Here is a 23,206-nt window from a genome sequence, read left to right as displayed (position 1 = left end):
GCTTTTGACAATTCGAATGGCAGTATTACTTTTTAACCAGTATGGTTATTTTTGGAAAATGGATTTGTCATGTGTATCTCTAATCTATAAAAGCAAAACTGTGTTAGTCTATAATTATCCCAAAATAAAGTTTAACTTGAAAAAAGGCAAAACTTGTCAAATGTCAAAAATGATTTGATTTGCACATAAATAGAAAAGAGAAAATGTTGGAACTGTACTATTAAGTAGATCACTTGGATCCTTGGTTTAAAAAAAATAAAAACAGACCAGGTAGCTAAAAATATTTTGTAGTTGAGGAATTCATGCTTTCTTAAGTTTTATCCCATGAGACTATGGATGTTCAACATTATAATCTTCTAATTTTTAAAATTTGACTCATCTGGCTTGTTGTATGCTTCTTATTTAGTACTTTTTTTTTTTTTTTAAGATTTTATTTATTTATTTGACAGAGAGAAATCACAAGTAGGCAGAGAGGCAGGCAGAGAGAGAGAGAGAGAGAGAGAGAGGGAAGCAGGCTCCCCGCCGAGCAGAGAGCCCGATGCGGGACTCGATCCCAGGACCCTGAGATCATGACCTGAGCCGAAGGCAGCGGCTTAACCCACTGAGCCACCCAGGTGCCCCTATTTAGTACTTTTTAGGTGTGCACAATATCTGTAAAAAAACTTTCTTTGTCAGAATCTAAAAAAAGGACCCATAATTGTTAGTATTTACTTGTCTTATCTTAATTTACTGTGGGTGCTATTTAAATTTTTTTCCACTTTGTTTCATTTGGGCTACAAGGCGTCAAGCAGCTTTGGTTTCCTACACTTAACATTTTATTTTATTTTTAAAGATGTTATTTATTTATTTGAGAGACAGAGGAAGACCGCACAGAGGGAGAGGGATAAGCAGGCTCATGACCTGAGTCCAAGGCAGATGCTTAACTGACTGAGCCACGAGCATCCCTACACTTAACGTTTTTTTTTTTTTAATTTTTAATTTTTTATAAACATGTATTTTTATCCCCAGGGGTACAGGTCTGTGAATCAGCACTCACCAAAGCACATACCCTCTACACTTAACGTTTTAACTTAAAAGTGATCTTAAGCATATAAATAGATTATCTCTTAATAGCTTTTCTTAAGAGGGTATGTGTGGTGGTGAGCACTGTGTATTGTGTCAGACTGATGAATTACAGACCTGTACCCCTGAAATAAATAATACGTTGTATGTTAAAAAAAGAAAAAAGCTTAAATGTAATTTTTAAAATTAATTATTTTTATTAACATATAATATATTATTTGCCCCAGGGGGTACTTAGGCATTTCACAGCACTCACCATATCCCATACCCTCCCCAATGTCAGTAACCCCACCACCCTCTCTAAAATGTAATTTTTTTTTAGTTAACCATGTTAAAATGGCAAAGAGCATGGGATGCTGAGACAGGTCTTGAGTTTCAGCTTCTTTTTCTAAGTTATAAGAATAAACATCACATCCCAAAATGAATTAAGGAATAAACAGTGACAATTATATGTAAGTTTGGGAAATGACATATTGAATATTCTTAAATGATTTCCTTTGGGATTCACCAGAATGCTTTGGTTGCTGAGAAGAGAAAAGCAACCTCAAAGTAACTTGAACTACAAAGAAAAGTAGAAGTAGCGTAGCTTTTAGTTATAGTTTGTTCTTACTCTAACCTCTGATTCTCCTGACTTGCCACACTCCCTGTGTGGGGTTCCTCATGCTGAGTTTCCTCTTGGGGGCCAGATTGGTACCAACAGCGATGGAAGCCACAGGCTTTGTTCATATCCTTGGGGGTAGGGGTTAATTCCCACAACAATGGATCAAAAGTCCTGAGCTTTTATCTGATGAGATCACCCTGGAGCGCATCACTTTAAGTAGAGGAATGTGATTACCCTAATTGGCTTGGTGCACTTTGGGCCTTCTCCCCCAGAGAAGAGGGTGGGTTCTTCTGCCTAAACCATATGGCTATTATGAGGGAGAGGCTGCTGTGAGGGAGAGGTGTTCTCAGGGAGGGAGGGTAATTGGATGCTAGCTAGGAAACTGGATAATCATCTGCTACTAGTTCAGGTTCAAATATGATAATATAATTAAATAGAAACGAAGACTAGGAACAGGATGTAACGGCTGGGAAGAATGCATTAAGATACCGATTTATTGATGGAAACACCATGCCTTACAAAATTAGGACTTACTGATTTATGTCCTAGAAATGTATTATTCAAAATACATAAAATTTTAAAAAATTTATATTTAAGAAAATTTTTATTATAATTCATTTTAAAAACCTACCATATAAAAAAACCATTGTTAGGGGCACCTGGGTGGCTCAGTAGGTTAAACCTTTGCCTTTGGCTCAGGTCATGATATCAGAGTCTTTGGATCAAGCCCTGCATCAGGCTCTCTGCTCAGCAGGGAACCTGTTTCCCGCTCTTTCTCTGCCTACTTGCGATCTCTCTCTCTTTTTCAAATGAATAAAGAAAATCTTAAAAAAAAAACAAAACAAAACCATTGTTTAAAGACACCGTTATATTCTTAGAATACTGCATTAATTGTATAGGGAGACATGTTGAAACATGACATTGTAAAGAATAGAGCGTAGATCATGTTAGAAACCCTTATGGGATCCCAAGTGATTCCTCTTAAATTCTTTAACCCACTGAGCCACCCAGGCGCCCCGATTCCTCTTAAATTCTTAAGAAGTCTATCTAGATAGTAGACACCATACTTAGTACAGAAAGTTATGTACAGTATAAAACATTTTCATTATAGTTTTTTTACTGTGATTTGTTTCTAAGAAAAAAATGGTTTTGACTGACAATATGGGGAAATGAAGTTATAAACTTGAGACCTGTTATCTGAGATTATGCTCATAAACAGAAGGAAACATTTTTTTTAAAGTAACATCTTTCATGAACATAAGTGAATATAAATTGTTGGAAATGAAATAGCTCTGGACAAGAAGCTATTTATAAATTTCCATTATAAATGCAAAATTAAGGGACAGCAGAATTAGACTATCCAAATCTTTTAGATATGGTTTAAATTATATGAGCATGGAATCTGTGATAGATTGATTCATTAAATAATTTGTGTGCTTCACATTTTATAGATTATCAATAAGAATAAGGGTCAGGCATTTGAAATCCAGAATAATAACTATAATATATATAATTTTAAAACCTGTGTTTCTGATTGGCCTGCCTTATTAAATTTTATGCCATGTTGTATAGAGCATTGTTTTTTAAACTGTCATGTGCACATTAATTCCCTGGGGAGCTTGTTAAAATTCAGTCTCTAATTTAGTAGACAAGTGGATGGCTCTGAGATTCTGCATTTCTGCAACCTCCCAGGTGACCCTCATGCTGCTGGTCTTCAGCAACACTTTCAAGACTAGAGGCCGTCTTTTAGGGTCTTTCAGAATTTTTTTTTTTTTAATTTATTTGATAGACAAGTAGGCATAGAGGCACGCAGAGAGAGAGAGGAAGGGAAGCAGGCTCCCCTCTGAGCAGAGAGCTCCATGCGGGGCTCGATCCTAGAACCCTGGGATTATGACCTGAGCCAAAGGTAAAGGCTTTAACCCACTGAGCCACCCAGGTGCCCCTATGGTCTTTCAGAATTTGAGGACAGAATTTTCTCTAAACATTATGTATCTTGAGTATTTTCTGAATTACATTCAGAAATAGTAACTTTTTTTAAAAGATCTTATTAATTAGAAATAAGTATTTGCCAATGGTGATCTTATAATTGACACCAAAATTTTATTCAGATCTTTATATTCCTGATGTGTGGATAAGTGGAATAGTTTGTTAATTATTTGAAGTGATTCTTTTGTGGGTGTTTTACTGTTATCCGTGATGCAAAGTAACTTCTAATGGTTTGATTCTTAGAGTAGGTATTATTGAAGGAAGATTGACTGGTAGGAAAATAAAGGTCTTTTTAAAAATACATGGATGGGGCACCTGGGTGGCTCAGTGGTTTAAGCCGCTGCCTTTGGCTCGGGTCAGGATCTCGGGGTCCTGGGATCGAGTCCCACATCGGGCTCTCTGCTCGGCGGGGAGCCTGCTTCCCTCTCACTCTTTCTGCCTGCCTCTCTGCCTACTTGTGATCTCTGTCAAATAAATAAATAAAATCTTTAAAAAAAAAATAAATAAAAATACATGGATACGGGGCACCTGGGTGGCTCAGTGGGTTAAGCCTCTGCCTTTGGCTCCTGTCATGATCTCCAGGTCCTGGGATCGAGCCCCGAATTGGGCTCTCTGCTCAGCAGGGAGCCTCCTTCCCTTCCTCTCTCTCTGCCTGCCTCTCTGCCTACTTGTGATCTCTGTCAAATAAATAGATAAAATCTTAAAAAAAAAAAAAAATAGATGGATAGGAAACACTGGCTACCATTAAGTATCAAGGGTGTAAGATATGTCCAAATGATTGCAACAGAGAAATTAAAGCATTATTAACATTTTTATAAGAAACTTTATTAACTTTCTTTCCTTTTTTTTTTTTTAAGATTTTATTTATCAGAGAGAGAGAGGGGGAGAGAGCCAGCACAGGCAGACAGAATGGCAGGCAGAGGCAGAGGGAGAAGCAGGCTCCCTGCTGAGCAAGGAGCCCGATGTGGGACTCGATCCCAGGACGCTGGGATCATGACCTGAGCCAAAGGCAGCTGCTTAACCAACTGAGCCACCCAGGCGTCCCCTTTATTAACTTTCTTAAAGATGACTGGTACCAACATAGAACTGGAGGTCAAAGGAAGAAAAAGAAAGGATAACAGTATAGGATCATTTTTCAATTTAGAATACTTATAGGGGTGCCTGGGTGGCTCAGTTGGTTAACATCTGCCTTCGGCTCAGGTCGTGATCCCAGGGTCCTGGAATTGAGCCCCGCATCGGGCTCTCTGCTAAGCGGGGAGTCTGCTTTTCCCACTTCTTCCCATTTGTGCTCTCTCTTGCTATCTCCATCTCTCTCAAATAAATAAATAAAATATTTTAAAAATATTTATAGTAGTTGGTATGTTGAACAGAGTTCATGAATTTACCAAAATGCAACTTCTGTTTTGTCTCTCACCATCCCTGTGTTTTTAGTAGGCAGTAGGGGGAGAGAAGGTTCTTTCTTGATCCTCAAAGAAAACTCCTTTCAGCTCATGTCTTTTCTGGTCACTGTGGTCACTCTAAAGTAGTTTTTTCACCTGCCTCATAGTTATTTCTAGTCATAAACATTATCCCATTTTGGTGGTTAGAATAGCCAGTCTTGTGTATTAATCAAAACTACAAATATAATTTAGCATTAAATCTCTTATCTTCCCTGGGTTTTTTTAATAGGCAAGTTAGTATCTACACTCTGGGAAGAGAATTTTGGTTGCTTCCTTCCTCTAACTTTTCTTTGACTTGCTGGAGATATGTTTTCCTTCTCTGCAGTCACGCCCAGGGGAAAATGGAACTGGGAGACCTAAGCACTCTTTTTTTTTTTTTTTTTTTCTTTTTAAGTAATCTCTCCGCCCAACATGAGGTTCAAACTCACAACCCCGAAATCAAAAGTCACATGGTCTGATCTGCTAAGCTAGCCAGACGTCCCAGACTGGAGCACTCTTGCAAGTGCTTTTATTTGATGGTGGGGGCCCCCCAGGTGGCAGGTGTTCCAAGATGATTCTTTCTCTAGGGACTGTCTTGGATTCCTCCAAGGTTCCCATTTTGGGGGATATACATGTATACTTGATTTTTTAAAAAAGATTTTATTAATTTATTTGACAGAGAGAGAGAAAGAGAGAGATCACAAATAGGCAGAGAGGCAGGCAGGGAGAGAGGGGGAAGCAGGCTTCCCACTGAGCAGAGAGCCCGATGCCAGGCTTGATGCGGGGCTCGATCCCAGGACCCTGAGATCATGACCTGAGCTGAAGGCAGAGGCTTAACCCACTGAGCCAGATGCCCCTGTATACTTGATTCTTGCAGTTTCTTTTCCTCCTTGCTGCCTTTTGCAGGAGTTGCGTTCCACCTCTACCCTCTGTGCTAAACTCCTATCATCCAATAAGCAGTCCTATGGGACATGAGTTAAAAATGACCCCATGCTAGATTATCTCTGAAATGTGGCTTACCTCTCTCCATATGAAATTCCTGTGCATTCTTTGCCTTGCTATCGACAGGAGCACAGTTAATCCCACAGGCAGCTCTTTTCTTTTTGTCTGTTGGTCTTGCCTTTTTGCTGTTGTTCCCAGCCATGCATCTTCCTCAGGTTTGAATCAAGGCACCATCAGTCCAGAGTGCCCCCAACTGCCAGGAACACATCCCAGGCTACTTAAGTAGTCTTACTAAAGTCCATTCCTTCTAGATTAAGATGAAGGAGGTAATAATAGTACTTTTCCCCATAGCACCCCACCTTAAGGGAGAAAGAAAGGGGTCACCTGGGTAGCTCAGTTGGTTAAGTTTTTGACTGTTGATTTCAGGTCACGATCTCAGGGTCATGGGATAGAGCCCCATGTTGGGCTCCCTGCTCAGCGGGGAATCTGCTTATCCCTCTTCCTCTACTCTTCCCCCCTACCCCCCTCACTCTTACTCTTTCTCTCTCCCTCTCTCTCTCTCTCTCTCTCAAATAAATAAGTGAATAAAATCTTTAAAACAAGAGAAAGAGAGAAGAGTTAGTGTGGCCAGCACTTCCTCTAAAGAAATCCTTTCCCCTTCTTGTCAGTTCTTAAAAAAAAAAAATTCTTGAAGTGCCTGTGAGGGAGTTCCAAAGTTGTATAGTGGATTTATGGGTATTTCCTTTGTGAATTCTGCAAAGAATGATCTTCTCACACTTATTTGGAATCTGGTATTTGTCATCTGTCTTATTGTCATCTCAGTCAAAATTTTGTATAAAGGGTCTTTAACTTTTTAAAGTATATAATTGGGCTCTTTTGGTGGGGGAGGAAGGAGGTTCCTAAGCCGAAAAGAACCATAATGCATCACAATTTCACAGAGTATTTATATATCTGAGTGATAATATTCAGTGAGAGGAAATTAAAATAAGTTGTCCATCATTTCTCAGAATTATTGTATCTGCAAAAGTAACCCACAAAACAGTTCTTAGCACAACTTGGTGGGCTGGTTTATTTGGTAGGTGATCCCAGGGAGAGGGGGGAGAAAATGGGAAAAAACCTATGAAGGGAGCATTAATGAGCTAATTATTACTGTAGGCAATTGGAGAATCAGTCCCTGTGAGGAACCATGTAGCCATGCCTCAAGATAGTCCCTCCAAAGTGATGCTGAGGTTTTATCCCATCTCCCATACCTTCAAATTCTCCCCAGAGCTATCAGTTTCCCTTAGGATGGGCTAGCCCAAGAGTCTTTCTGAAGCATCAGTAAAAGCTCAGGTTCAGAAGAGCTGGTGTGGGGTGCCTGGGTGGCTCAGCCAGCTGAGCATCTGACTTCGGCTCAGGCCGTGATGTCAGGGTCCTGGGATCGAGCCTTTTATCAGGCTCCCTGCTTCTCCCACTCCCTTTTCCCCTGCCTGCACTCATGCGTCACTCTTTTTCTCTCTCTCTCAAATAAATAAAATCTGAAAACAACAACAACAAAAAGCTGAGTGCCACCTGCAGCATATGCTTTGAGGATATTAACAACAGGCAGGAACTGTCCACAGCTATGGTGAAATTCAGGTGTCTCTACCCATATTCGTGTTTACCTCCCTTGATTGCTTAAACATATGCAACAGTACATCTCCCTTCTCTTTAGCCTAGCACTTCAGTACTTCTCCGCTTTCCTTTGGTCTCTCCCCACTCAGTCTCCCACTAAGTAATTCTGGGGTTGCTATGGACATACTTTTTCTTTTATCTGTTGGTTTATTGATTTTTTAAACAGCATTTTGGGGTGCCTGACTGGCTCAGTCCCTAAAGCATGTCACTCTTAAGCTCGGGGTTGTGAGTTTGAGCCCCGGGTTCGGTGTAGAGATTACTTACAAATAAAATCTTAGAAACAAAGAAAGATTTTTTTAAACAACATTTTGCTTTTCTGAGTTAATCATTCTTGCTGCCCATATCTCTGGCACCATCTTCTCAGCTTTTTTATACGTTATTATTAAAGTATACTTCCTCTAAGAGTTTCTTGTTTTGTATTTTTTTTTAAGTGTCTTTGTCTTTTTTTAAAGACTTTGTATCCCTGCAAATACCCTAATGGGCCCTCAAAGAACTATTGACTGGATATAAAATTCTAGGTTTTGTTTGTTTGTTTGTTTACGATTTTATTTATTTATTTGAGAAAGAGAGTGAAGGAGCACAAGCAGGAGGAGCAATAGAGGGAGAGGGAGAAGCAGGTTCCCCACTGAGCAGGAAGCCAGATACAGGACTGGATCCCAGGACCTTGGAATCATGACCTGAGATGAAAGCAAATGCTTAACCATCTGAGCCACCCAGGTGCCCTAAAATTCTAGATTTAAAGCTAATAGAGTTTTATAATAAATAATAGTAAATAAATAAAATCCTTTTTTATTTATTTTTTTTAAAGATTTTATTTATTTATTTGACAGAGATCACAAGTAGGCAGAGAGGGGGAAGCAGTCTCCCTGCTGAGAGAGAGCCCGACATGGGGCTCAATCCCAGGACCCCGAGATCATGACCTGAGCTGAAGGCAGAGGCTTTAACCCACTGAGCCTCCAGGTGCCCCTAAATAAAATCTTTAAAAAATAAGAATAATAAAATCTTTTTTTTTTTTTAAAGATTTTATTTATTTATTTGAGAGAGAGACAGTGAGAGAGAGCATGAGCAAGGAGAAGGTCAGAGGGAGAAGCAGACTCCCCATGGCGCTGGGAGCCCAATGCGGGACTCCATCCCGGGACTCCGGGATCATGACCTGAGCCGAAGGCAGTCGTCCAACCAAATGAGCCACTCAGGTGTCCCTTTTTTTTTTTTTAAGATTTTATTTATAATAATAATAAAATCTTAAAAAAAAGTTTCTTAGTCAAAGTGTAATGAAATAATGTTTTAATTTATTTTATTTATAGTTTAAGTAAATATTAGAGTTCAAGTAAATATAAATTTACTTACTAGTATATAGTGTGATCTTGTCAGTGTTGGGGGTTATTTTATTTTGTTTTTTTGAGAGAGAGAAAGAGGTGAGGGAGAGGGAGAGAGAAAATCTTAAGCAGGCTCCATGCCCAGTGTAGAGCCAGACATGGGGCTCTCTATCTCACTACCCTGAGGTCATGACCTGAGCCAAAATCAAGAGTCTGTCACTCAACCCACTGAGCCACCCAGGCATCCCTTGTCAGTTTTTTTTTTTTTTTTTTAATATTTTATTTATTTATTTGACAGAGATCACAGGTAGGCAGAGAGGCAGGCAGAGAGAGAGGAGGAAGCAGGTTCCCTACATAGCAGAGAGCATGATGTGGGGCTCAATCCCAGGACCCTGGGATCATGACCCAAGCCAAAGGCAGAGGCTTTAACCCACTGAGCCACTCAGGCGCCCTCCCTTGTCAGTTTTATTTCTCCTTAAATTCATGGAAAGTGTTAGGGTGCTTTTGTCTGTGTTGTACCTTGTCCCCTGCCCCATTTTTATATTAATTTAGACAATTTTTATAATTAATACAGTCTTTGATATAAAAACCTGTTTTAGAGTAGGAAAGGTTTTCCCATATGAAGCCTCTGCTTTTATAGTAATAATGAATTGATGGTTTTTCTCTTTCATGCTCTTTTGCTTTCTACTACAATATTCCCGTTGGTGGTACACACATGTTTTTTGGCCATAGAGTATCTTAGGCAGCCCAGTCTTATTAGGAAAGTCCAATACCTGAGGGATCTAGAAGGAAAGAGTAACAGTAAGAAACGTGCCTTGATTCCAGAAAGTCCTCTTGATCCCAGGGTGATTTTCTCTTGTTGCCTATGTATCTGCTTTTGTCACCGTGCTGCCTGATTAATGTAACATCTAATCATTTATAAAAGAACTTTCAGGGGTGCCTGGCTGGTTTAGTCAGTAGAGCATGTGACTCCTCATCTCAGGGTTGTGAGTTCAAGCCCCACATTGGGTGTGGAGCCGACTTAAAATAAAAGGGCTTCTTTCAGAAGGTTGCCACTTAATGTGGTAATTCAAAGTTAAAATATTGTCATTCAGCATGGAAATTACAATATAGTCATTGAGTAATAAGAACTGTGCAGTTAAACAGGATAAAAAATGATGGGCACCTGGGTGGCTCAGTGGGTTAAGCCGCTGCCTTCGGCTCAGGTCATGATCTCAGGGCCCCCGGGGATCGAGTCCCACATCGGGCTCTCTGCTCAGCAGGGAGCCTGCTTCCCTTCCTCTCTCTCTGCCTGCCTGTCTGCCTACTTGTGATCTCTCTCTGTCAAATAAATAAATAAAAATAAAAATAAATGTTAAAAAAAAAAACCACAGGATAAACAATGAAATTAAACCTTTTCCTCTATTTTAAATAAATAAATATATATATATATATATATTTTTTTTTTTACTTTTTTTAACCTTATGGTACTGATTCTTAAATTATGTTCATTAACATCACTGGTATTCTGCTACTAAAATAAAATAAGAAAGTTTTTTTAAAAGTAAATAGAATGAGAAAATTATGATTTTTCTCAAATTTGCTGAAAAATTCAGAAGCAAATGGTAGATATTAATAGGAAGAATTTGACAATAGCTTGTCATTCTTACTTAGCTTACCATTCTTTCTTGACTTTTTTTTTCTTTTAAAGATTTCATTTATTTATTTGACAGAGAGATCACAAGTAGGCAGAGAAGCAGGCAGCGGGGTGGGGGTGGGGCAGAGGACCCCCTATGGGGCTCGATCCCAGGACCCTGAGATCATGACCTGAGCCGAAGGCAGAGCCTTAACCCACTGAGCCACCCAGGCATGCCTCTTTCTTGCTTTTATAATATTCAATATCATTATTTCATGGTGTTCTGAAAAGAATATGTCCAGTTTTTTTTTCCAAGCTTTTATTTAACAATTAGTTAATAAGAATGAATAGTTAATAAGAATGTACACAATTTTAAAAACCACTGGTTCTTGGAATTAGAAAATAGAATTTGTATGTTAAAACATAAACAGTGCTGCAAAGGTGAGCTCAATATTCATTTACATAAAAATGGTTTTGCTAAACCTAAAACTAATATAACATTGTATCTTAGTTACACTTCAATTAAAAAAATGGTTTGAATAGGTAAAAGTTACCCTCATCCTATATAGGATTGCTTCATTAATGTAAATAATATTCTTATTTTGTGACCTTACAGGAGCCCAGGCTTGTGTGCTTGTATTTTCTACCACAGACAGGGAATCTTTTGAAGCAATTTCCAGTTGGAGAGAGAAAGTAGTAGCTGAAGTTGGAGATATACCAACTGTGCTTGTGCAAAACAAGATTGACCTCTTGGATGATTCTTGTATAAAGAAGTAAGATGTCAACTTTAGAGGGGGAGGTGGTAATTCTATAAAGTTAAAACCTGTTTTAATTTTTGTGTTGATTTAAAAATTTTAGGAAACCCTTTATAGAGACTGCCTTAAATTTAAATTTTCTGTGAGCTATTCTAGGTGATTGGTTTGGGTTTAAAAAAAGTTCATATGAAATCGTAAGTAGAGAAAATTACAGGAAATAAATTTTGAAGGCTCTTTTAGAATTCCAGTTTTAGGTCTTATACCATAAATCCAGCTCTTGATGTTAAAGCAAATCTAGATTTAATGTTAAGAAAAACATCCCTGTATGTTTTAATATCTAGAGCAAGTAGCTAATCTATGTTGATGAGTTTAAAGGGGTAAGTAGTTCAGATTCATATTGTTTTGTGTATTTAGAAATACTATTCAAATTTGTGAACAGAGCATTTGAATAATTTCTGTCTGTATTTGCTAGCTTTGAAAAGTCTTTGGTTTTTATCTTGTTTGTATGTTCTTAATATTAGTTATCTGTTGTTGTATAACCAATGGACCCAAAACTTAGTGGCTTAAAACAACAATTATTTATTATTTCAGTTTCTGTGGGTCAGGGATTTGAGAGTGGATTAGCCAGGTAGTTCTGGTTCCAGTTTTTCGTGAACTTGCAGTCGCGATGTTGCCCAGGATGGTAGTCGTGGCAACCTCGACTGGGGCTGGAGGATCCACTTCTGGGACGGCTCCCTCACTTGGTTGTTGTCAGGAGGCCTTAGTTCCTTGCCATGCGGACCTCTCCCTAGGGCTGCTTGAGTGTCGGCACAGCATGGCAGCCAGCTTCCCCCAGTCATGGGATTCAAGACAGTACAAAGCAGAAGCCATAATGTCTCTTATGACCTCATCTCAGAAGTCAGATACTATCCCTTCTGTGTATTACTGATCACACAGATTAACCTTGATTACAATGTAGGAAAGGCTACATGAGGATTAAAAACCAGGAGGAAGGTAGGGGGAGGGTGGAATCATTGGGAACGATTTTAAAGACTTTTTAAAAAAATTTATTTGAGAGAATGAGAGAGAGAAACAAGCGAGCATGAGAAGGGGGAAGGTCAGAGGGAGAAGCAGTCTCCCCGCTGAGCAGGGAAGTGGATGCAGGCAGGACCGGATCCCAGGACTCCAGGATCATGATCTGAGCTGAAGGCAGTTGCCCAACCAACTGAGCCACCCAGGAGCCCCCTTCGGGAACAATTTTAGAGCAGAACTACCACAGTCTTAGTAAAACTGTGGAGTCAGATCAGGAGTCATAATAAAACTAAAATTAGGAGCATGCTCTCATAGACACAGTTAATATGATGACTTGGATTTTGGCAGCAAAGTAGTTTCATAGCCAGTATGAGTAAAATAAGGAATGTAGCATAGGGTTTTCAGAGTGCACTTAAATTCAAATGTTTTTAAAAACAAGAAAGTAAGTTAACTTAAGTATTATATAAAGAAAAGAGATATTTAGCCATTTTAAGGCTCGAGTTCAATGACTATAGAAATGACAGTATAGTGGTGTTTATCCCCCAGGAATACTGAAAACTAAAAATCCTGTCTCAGCACTGTGAACATAGCTTTCAACTGGGCTGGAAGGTCTGACACCCCCTACCTGCAAGCTGTATTCAGTAAATGTAATAAAAATGATCTTTTAAAACAGGCTATCAGAAAGTACCTTTTTTTTTTCCTTTTAATCAATATATAGTGAAGAAGCTGAGGCACTGGCAAAAAAGTTAAAGCTAAGATTCTACAGAACGTCAGTGAAAGAAGATCTAAATGTGACTGAAGGTAAACTCTTTTAAAAAAAATTAATAGCAGAAAGTTTTATTCTACTTACATTTTTTCTGTTGTGGTTTCTAGAAATCATACATGTAATAAGAACAGAATTTTCTTGTCAACAATCAAGTAAAATTTAGAGACATGATGCTTCTTTCTTAGAGTCCTTAACTAATTACCAATGACTCTGAATACTTGTTACTCCCTATAGAAAAACTTTAGTGGGTTTTGTTTTGTTTTGTTTTTTATCTTTAAAAATATAACTGTATATATATGAGTGTGTATGCATGCATGTGTTTTTCATGCATACCTCTTCAAGTTACTGACTTGTTCAAGAACTCCTTTGTAGAGGTTATTCCATTAGATGGTTACAGTGACCTTAATTTATTGGTGTGGGTGTCTTTAAAAAGATTTATTTATTTGAGAGAGAGAGCAGGGGAGGGGCAGAGGGTATTATCAACCAGACTCCCTGCTAAGTGCAGACCCAATGTGGGGTTCAGTCCACAACCCATGAGATAATGACCTCAGCCAAAACGAGGAGGTGGGTGCCCAACCAACCCAGGCACCCCTCATTGTTGGGGGGGTTTTCTTTGGTTTGCTTTTTTTTGTTTGTTTGCTTTTTTTAAGTAATCTTTGTCCCTAGCATGGGGCTCAAACTTATGACCCCTAGATAAAGAGCCCCATGCTCTACTCACTGAGCCAGCCAGGCACCCCGACCTTAATTTGTTCAGTAATATTTCCCAGTTTAATAAATTGACAGTAGAAGAAGGCAATTATTTTTCTCACTCTAGAACTGCTACTTCTTTTATTAGATTACAACTTGATTATTACTCAAATGTCTTCTAGGTAGTTTTTTTCACCTAAAGGAAGGAGATATCTTGGGCATCTGGATGGCTCAGTAGGTTAAGCATCTGTTTTTGGCTCAGGTCATGATCCATGGTCCTGGGATCGAGTGCTGCATTGGGCTCCCTGCTCAGCAGGGAGTCGGCATCTGCCTCTGTCCCTCTGCCTGCCACACTCCCCAGCTCATGCTCATGCATGCCTTCTCTCTCTCTCTCTCTCTCTCAAAAATAAATAAAATCTTTTTTAAAAAGGGAACAACTTTTCATTAGTGTAGTGTTCTGAATTTTGATTCCTATTCAAGTACCTAAAACTAATAACTATAAGTATTATTTCTTTGCTACTAAAATGCCATATGTATTTATTATGACCATTGTACTTAGGTATTACTCAAATAATTTTTTTTTAAGATTTTATTTATTTTGGGGGCGCCTGGTTGGCTCAGTGGGTTAAGCCTCTGCTTTTGGCTCAGGTCATGATCCCAGGGTCCTGGGATCGAGCCCTGCATCGGGCTCTCTGCTCGGCAAGGAGCCTGCTTCCCTTTCTCCCTCTGCCTGCCTCTCTGCCTACTTGTGATCTCTGTCTGTCAAATAAATCTTTAACAGAAAAGGAGCACAAGCAGCGGGAGTGGCAGGCAGAGGGAGAGGGAGAAACAGGCTTCCTGAAGAGCAGGAATCCTGATGTGGGGCTCAACCCAGGTCCCTGGGATCATGACCTGAGCCAAAAGTAGAGGCTTAACCCACTGAACCACCCAGGAGCTCCTGCTCAAATAATTTTTAAAAGTTTAATTTTTTTAACTAGATCGTATACTTCCAATTTAATTTTAATGTGTTTAGTAAGGATGAATGAAAGAATACAGGTATTTCAAAAATAAATAAATGTTTTTAGGAAGTATACAATAGACAGTGACTGATACTAAATAACAGATTTTACATGCGTAAATTATACTGACCTGGTAAGATTTTTGTTTTTATTCTAGTTTTTAAATATTTGGCTGAAAAATACCTTCAAAAACTCAAACAGCAAATAGCTGAGGATCCAGAATTAATGCATTCAAGTAGTAACAAAATTGGTAAGTACCCAAGAAATTTTAATCCCATATTTACATAAATTTTCCATTCATTATTATCATATTTATTTATTTTTTTAACCATCTCTTAATTTTTTTTTTTAAAGATTTTATTTATTGATTGATTTGACAGACAGAGTTCACAGGTAGGCAGAGAGGCAGGCAGAGAGAGAGGGAGAAGCAGGCTCCCTGCTGAGCAGGGAGCCCGATTCAGGGCTTGATCCCAGGACCCTGGGATCATGACCTGAGCCGAAGGCAGAGGCTTTAACCCACTGAGCCACCCAGATGCCCCCCATTAAGTAGGTCCCATGCCCAACGCAGAGCCCAGTGCTGAGCTTGAACACAAAATCCTGAGATAAAGACCTGAGCTGAGATCAAGTCATATGATTAACCAACTCAGCTACCCAGGCACCCATATTTACTGTTTTTTAAAAAAGATTTATTTAGGGGCGCCTGAGTGGCTCAGTTGTTAAGCGGCTGCTTTCAGCTCAGGTCATGATCCCAGGGTCCTGGGATTGAGCCCCGCATCCAGCTCCCTGCTCTGCAGGAAACCTGCTTCTCCCTCCCCCACTCCCTCTGCTTGCGTTCCCTCTCTCGCTGTCTTTGCCAAATAAATAAATAAAATCTTAAAAAAAAAAAAGTTTATATATTTTAGAGAGCAAGTGCAGAGAGGGGTAGAGGGAGAGAGACATTCAGACTCCACACTGAGTACAGACAGAGTCTGATGTGCGGCTTAATCTCAGGACCCCGAGATCATGACCTGAGATGAAGTTGAGAATTGGATGCTTAACTGAATGAGCTACCCAGATGCCCCTACATTTTTATTTATTTTTTATTTTATTTTATTTTTTTAAAAGATTTTATTTATTTATTTGACAGGCAGAGATCACAAGTAGGCAGAGAGGCAGGCAAAGAGCGAGGAGGAAGCAGGCTCCCCACTGAGCAGAGAGCCTGACAAGGGCCTCCATCTCAGGACACTGGGATTATGACCTAAGCCGAAGGCAAAGGCTTTAACCCACTGAGCCACCCTTGTGCCCCACCCCTACATTTAAAAATATATATATAATATGTTCATTTCTTTAAGAAATGTGATTGGAAAGTATTAGATCAGCAATTATTAAAACTTAGTATCAGGTCTCATATTAGAAGGTATATTGAGTTAAAATATTTTTTTAACCATTTAACTTTCTAAATCCGTTTTATGTATTAAGAACAGAAATAAAGACTTTATATATAAAGATCTGTCCTATGTATAAAGGAGGTCTTAACACTTGTTCTTCTGAGGAATACTTGTACTGTCTCCATACACTTTACGGGTTTTTGTTTTGTTTTTGTAATGTTAGATGCCTACAGAGAGGCACCTGGGTGCCTCAGTTGGTTAAGTGTCTGCCTTTGGCTCAGGGCACGATGTCCTGGGATTGACTCTTGCATTGGGCTCACTGCTCAGCAGGGCACTTGTTTCTCCTTCTACCCCTTCCCCCTGCTCACAGACTCTCTTTCATACTTTCTCTCTCTCTCTCAAATAAACTAAATAAGATCTTTAAATAAATAAATGCCTACAAAGTCTAATATTTCCTGAAGACCTAAGTATGTTGTCTTCTCTGTGACAAGGTCTCACCATGTCTTACTCTTTGCTTTGGCTTCCAGGAAGCTGAGGTCCGTATTTTCTGTTTCTAAAGCTTCTCTGTAATTTCTTAGAGACTTCATATCTGTATTCTGTCCCTAACCCCCCACTACATACATTATTTTCTTGACCTCTTTTAACTCCCCTTCCCTCTTGGTTCTGGCTTCTTCTTCGTTGTTATTTTGTCATTTTTATTGCATATGTTCTTATCATCAGACACCTCAAGTGCTCTGTGAAACAAAATAGGACAGTTGTAATAAGCTGCTGTCTGGTCTTATCTTCTGGGCTCCATTATTGTCTCTTCCAGTTCACTGAGTAAAGCCCTTTGATAGATTCGTATTGTGGAGAATATTAAATGCAGCTCTCTTCATTCTGAGATCTAAAGACAGTATCGGGGACACCTGGGTGGCTCAGTGGGTTAAGCCTCTGCCTTCGGCCCAGGTCATGATCCCAGGGTCCTGGGATCGAGCCCCGCGTTGGGCTCTCTGCTCATCGGGGAGCCTGCTTCCCTTCCTCTCTCTCTACCTGCCTCTCTGCCTACTTGTGATTTCTGTCTGTCAAATAAATAAATAACATCTTTTTAAAAAAATTAATAAATAAAGATAGTATTGTCCATTCTGTGTAGCCTGATGCCCCACTATTATACATGGACCCCGTTTTCCAGTTCTGCTAAAGGTCTTGCTGTTTCTTAAACATTCTAGGACTGTTTTCTTCCTTTTTGCTTAGAGAATGACCTCTCTCTTTTCCCATCCCTGCCAAAGAGCTATTCATTACTCAAGGACTGTCTAGAAAGCTTTCTTTGCTCACTGTATATCTAGCAAGAGCCATGACCACTCTGCTTTTCTTCTGAGAGAGATCTGAGTCCAATGCACTGCCAGCTGTCCCATTTTACCTTTCTTATCAGTTTGTCCTTTCTCATACAGTAGCTATAATTGGTCCTTCCTTGGAACCATCTGTGGACTCTTGGGTCTCTTTATGACACTTAAGGTAGAGTATCTAGCATTTCTTATTTGTATATCAGCTCACCTCACTTATTAGAGTATAAACTTCTTGTGGGCAGGAATTGGTCTTAGTCATCTTTGTATTGCTGACCGTGTCTCTGGGCCAGACTTTGTGTATCATGGATAATAAGTAGTTTATAAATTAGAGATTATAGTTTATTATTATAGTTTAAGATTATAGATTTATAGCTTAAAGATTATAGCTTAATCTATAATCTAGAGATTATAGAGATTACAGTTCAAAATGAAACTGTAGGGGCGCCTGGGTGGCTCAGTGGGTTAAAGCCTCTGCCTTCTGCTCAGGTCATGATCCCAGTGTCCTGGAATTGAGCCCCGCATTGGGCTTTCCGCTCGGTGGGGAGCCTGCTTCTTCCTCTCTCTCTACCTGCCTCTCTGCCTGCTTGTGATCACTGTCTGTCAAATAAATAAATAAAATCTTTTTAAAAAAATTATCATATTTACTGATTCCAAATTTCAGAAATAGATTGTTAGTGAAAAGATGCAGAACAGTGTGTACAGTTAATCACCATTTTGGTAATTAAGGGAGAAAAAGGAATGTTTATGCCTTTTTACTTAAATATGCATAAAATATCTCTGGAGGGATACGTGGGAAAATTGATAACACATGCATGCTTTAGGGAAAATAAACTGGTGATTTGAAAGGGAGACTTTTTATTTTTTAAAAGATTTTATTTATTTATATGACAGAGAGAGACATAGGGAGAGAGGGAACACAAGCAGCGGGAGTGGGAGAGGGAGAAGCAGGCTTCTTGCTGAGTGGGGAGCCCAATGTGGGGCTTGATCCCCGGGCCCTAGGATCATGACCTGACCTGAAAACAGATGCTTGATGACTGAACCTCCCAGGTGCCCTTGAAAGGGAGGCTTTAATCCCTTTTGTATATCCTTTGAACTTTGACAAGCAATGTATATTTGCTATTAAAAATAAATCCAATGTGGGGCATCTGGCTGGCTTAGTTGGTAGAACATGCAACTCTTGATCTCAGGGTTGTGAGTTTGAGCCCATGTTTACTTAAAAAGGTGGGGGTTTAGAGTTTACTGTAAGAAATTTTTTAAAAATATATTAAATGAAAACAAAAGCTTGAAAATACAAATATGGAAAATATTACTGATTTACTAAGATGCTGGATGTACCATCTGTAATTGGTAACCCTGAGCTCTATCAGTATCACTCTGTCTGTTTTCCCTCAATTTATACAGGTGTCTTTAATACATCTACTGGAAGTCACTCGGGTCAGAATTCAGGTACCCTTAATGGTGGAGATGTCATCAATCTTAGACCCAACAAACAGAGGACCAAGAAAAACAGAAATCCTTTTAGCAGCTGTAGCATACCCTAAAACACTTTAGGGAGGAAAAAAAGTTGAATTATATTGTGCAATTCAGTAAGAAACACATCCAGCTGTCATGGTATGTTACAAGATTTTTATTTTTTAGCAGACTTTGCACCTAATGGCTCTGTGAAAGTTGACAGACTTAAAATATTGTTCTGCAGTGCTTTTCAGATGGAGCGAGATCTTTGGTGGAAAAATTACTGCCTTGTGGACTCATTTTAATTCTTTTACATCAGACGAAGCTTCTCCTGTTTTTGAAGGAATGCTATAAGAAATGTCCCAAACAGGTTTTGCTGAATTTTAAGTGCTGGAAAACATAAGTGGAATGCCTGAATGTATTGGTACAGATTTAATATTTGTCCAGGAAAGATAGCAAGCATTGTATTTCCGAAATTGGTTATACAGCTTTTCTGGAAAGGGGTATTGGAGTCAAATACATACAAAAAAATAATATTGAAAGGTAAACCCTAAGTCTTGCCAGACTGCATGAGTTTGTATTTTGGCAATGTTAATTGTGCAATATCTGTATGGTGTGGAATGTGGAGGTCTGCATGCAGATATCTGGTACTGAAGTATACTGAAGGGATATTCAGTATTTAAGGAAACCTAGAATCTAATTCGTTAATTCATACAATCATTTACACATTGTGTGTATGTTGAAAGCTTTTATTTTCAAATAAGAAATTCCAGACATATATTTTGCAAAATGAGCTCAGATTTTAAAAGTGCTTTGTGCCAAAAATATCATACCTAATTTTTACAGTGCTTTACTATCAGAATTTATATTGTTTATATCTTTAAAAAGCAGTTTTCCTTTCTGACAGGGTAGATAAAAGAGGAGTATAAATGTTTGAATGCTTAGAGTATCTCCCAGGTGAGACATGTTGCAAACTTTTTCCTGTGTGCACCCATGAGCAGTGGGGAGCTTGTGCTGGCCGCGCCCTTCTGAAGGTCAAGTGCCCCCTCGGTCATTCCCAGGGCCTGTGAAGTATGCTGGTGCACCTTTTGCTGCTGACTGAAAATGCAGTTTGGAACTTATAAGATTATGCTAACAATTTTTTTTTAAATGAAGAAGGGAAGTTCTTTTGTCTTAATCTGCATTACGGATTTTATAATGCCCTGCAACTCGAAAGCATCTTTTCATTTACACATTTTTGTATGGTATTTTAAGATTATCACTTAAAAATTTCTATAAACTTCAGTTTGTATAGCCCCTTCTCAAGAGTTCTGTCAGTACCGAATACAAAATAATTTCTTTTGAGAACTGATTCTCATAGGTCATCATGCGGCAGAGCATACATTTTTTGACTTGGGACAGTAGCTTTCCAACTAAGATACTTGCATGAACTCTGCTAATAAGTGATTATCATTCATCAGTGACTTTGTTTTTAACCCCTTGTGATATATCTGGTTTTTATAGGATTTCAAGACATGTAAAAATAACTTTTCTTAGAAAATGTGTCATGAAAGTCGTTTTTCATTATTTGTACTAAATGCATAATGTTGTATGTATTTTCCTCCGTCTGTTTCTCTGTCTCTCTCTTTTTAAGTCTTCCATCTGTACCATCCGCATCCCTCTGTCCAGGTGAATGTTGAGAAGATAATAGAATTTCCTGGTGCATGTCCTTGCTAAATGGTCAAGAATGAATATTTGCTCTTCATAATATTGAAATAATCTGGCATTATCTACTTTAAAGTAATATAAGATGTTAATTTTTATGTCATCGTTGTCTCCACTCCCATTGCTGGCAGTGGGATAGGTGTTGGGGGGATATAACTCCATTTCTAACAATGGGTACCTGGTAATGATTCCTCTTTCCTGTTCTACTCTGTTCAAATACAGTTTCTTTAACTTTTGCACAAAACATTTTTTGTGGTAAATCATTTTGTGGTCTTTAGTAGCCCCCCCAAGAAAATAATGTAATATGTTGTAGTTCTGTTTCATATTAATTAAATGTGTGTGGGGAAAAGATTGTTACTTTTCTATATGAAAAAGATAATCACTGTTGATGGTAGAAGTTTCCTGATATTTGTAATATAATTGTATGTATTTAGTTTTGTCCTTTTTTCTTTTTATAGGAACTGAAGAGAGATCTTTTTTTACACATTTGAATTTTTATTTGCACTTGTGTATTTTAAACCTAACCATAATTGGTCATTTTACATAACTAAGTAGGTCTGAAAATCAGTCAAAAGTTATATATTAAATATTTTCTCAATTCTAAAACCTCCAACATTCACATTAAATTGCCTCCCAGACCCTTAATTCTATTAAATGACCTTACTGTTAGTTTGTAATAAATAATGGATACTAAAGAAAACACTGTGGAAGACGATGGGGTGTTGTTTGTGCTCTCATGCACGTTTGTACAAGCTGGCTGGTTTTTAGTATACAGACAGAGAGCTGTGGAGTGACTTCTGAATTGCAGAGTTCCTCAGCCCAGTCAATTACATAGCTTATAGACTAGCCCAGATAAGGCAGTATACGGTTGACCCTTGAACAAGGCCAGTTTGAACCATGTAGGTTCACTTAGATGCGGATTTTTTACAAGTACTGAAAATGTATTTTCTCTTCCTTATGGTTTTCTTAACATTTTCTTTTTTCTGACTTACTTTATAATAATATGGTATATAATACATACAACATACAAAATATTTGTTAATGGACAGCTTATGTTATCAGTAGGGCTTTCAGTCAACCGTAGGCTATTTGTAGTTCAGTTTTGGGTGAGTCAAAAGTTACATTTGTATTTCCCACTGTGCAGGGGCCGGTGCCCCTAATCCCTGTGTTCAAGGATCAACTATATTTTATCTTAATTAGTGCCATGAGATGAAATGTGTTACCATTAATTTAGTACCTATTATCAGGTGGGAACTATACAGGGTACCTTGCAAACATTAATCTTTACAACAATTGGTGAGTATTATTATTCCCTCCCTTTTTTTCAAAAGAGGAGGAGAATGAAGAGCTAAGTTTGTCAAAGTCACATATTCAATAGCAACAAAGCAATTTTCTTTCCCATTTTGTAACTATTATGTTTATATAGCCCAGACATAAAAAGATGTGCTACCTTCCATTATACTTTACAGTCTAATACATATGAGTGAATTTGATACTGCTTTATATATGCAGTTATATTTTATGGAGGAATTACTACTGCTAGGAACATTTTAAGCTTATAAATGTTCTATTATAATATTGATTTCTTGATGCATTGTTTTAAAGACAGAATTAAAATAATAAAGAATAACTATTTTTCAATCAAAGTCTAATTTCTCATCTGAAATTATGGGGAGGGAAGTATCCTAAAAGACTGATTCAATCATATTTTAGTGTATATTTGATAGTTTCATCCTAAAAATTAATTAATTAAAAATGTGAAGAAAAGCTTTCGGATTGGGGTTATGTACATAAAGAAAAAAATAAGTTAACCGCTATCAAGTACATTATAAAAGGCTATGTAAAAGGAAATCCTGGCCAGTCATTTTTTCATCAAAGTAAAAGACCAAAGTTGAAAGATTTGGCTTGGTTATTTTGATTATTAAATGCTACAGTCATTTTAATGAAGTAAGTTAAGCAATTTCTATAAATGAAAAAGTTAAGTAAAAAAAATAGGGGTGCCTGGTTGGCTTACTTGGTAGAGCGTGCAACTCTCAATATCGGGGTTGTAAATTTGAGCCCCACATTGAGTGCAGAGATTACTTTACAATCTTCAAAAAAAAAAAAAAAGATTGTTATCCATGCTGAATGCCAACTTGGATTCAAAAATTGTCATAAAAATGTTTATTTTCCTAATTCTTATATCTCTTGGAGTTCAGTTTTTCATATATTTAGGTGGTAGATTCACTTAAATATACATTTCTATTTTTTTTTTTTAAGATTTTATTTATTTATCTGACAGAGATCACAAGTAGGCAGAGAGGCAGGCGGAGAGAGAGAGGAGGAAGCAGGCTCCCCGCTGAGCAGAGAGCCCGATTTGGGGCTCCCTCCCAGGACTCTGGGATCATTACCTGAGCCGAATGCAGAGGCTTATCCCACTGAGCAACCCAGGCGCCCTACATTTCTATTTTTTTTTTAATTGTTTAAGAGAAATAAAAGGCTGAGTTTGCTTTATTCTTGTTTTTTTTATTGTAGTATGTGTGACTCCTCTATAAGTCTTATATTCTGTCTT

General features: G+C 38.3%; 1 protein-coding gene across 4 annotated transcripts in view; it reads left to right on the top strand.

Annotated features, from left to right (window-relative positions):
- RAB23 (RAB23, member RAS oncogene family) overlaps positions 1–22,296 on the top strand; it is a 38,537-nt gene extending 16,241 nt beyond the window's left edge. The window contains exons 4-8 of one of the 4 annotated variants that reach the window (XR_006608998.1): positions 11,210–11,366; positions 13,078–13,160; positions 14,968–15,060; positions 18,901–19,110; positions 19,196–22,296. Coding sequence is in view for 3 of the 4 variants with exons in the window: in XM_045088029.1 (XP_044943964.1) it covers positions 11,210–11,366; positions 13,078–13,160; positions 14,968–15,060; positions 18,901–19,040 (473 nt within the window). In the remaining variant the exon portion in view is untranslated. Of the gene's footprint in view, positions 1–11,209; positions 11,367–13,077; positions 13,161–14,967; positions 15,061–18,900 lie in introns of all 4 variants that reach the window. The other 3 variants (XM_045088030.1, XM_045088029.1, XM_013045887.2) reach the window with 3 other exon arrangements.
- The last annotated feature ends 910 nt before the right edge of the window (positions 22,297–23,206 follow it).

This window comes from Mustela putorius, unplaced genomic scaffold (genome assembly GCF_011764305.1).
Source record: "Mustela putorius furo isolate JIRA1106 unplaced genomic scaffold, ASM1176430v1.1 tig00002160_pilon_pilon_pilon, whole genome shotgun sequence".
NCBI classification, from domain to species: Eukaryota; Metazoa; Chordata; class Mammalia; order Carnivora; family Mustelidae; genus Mustela; species Mustela putorius.
This window is presented reverse-complemented; position numbering and strand designations above follow the sequence as displayed.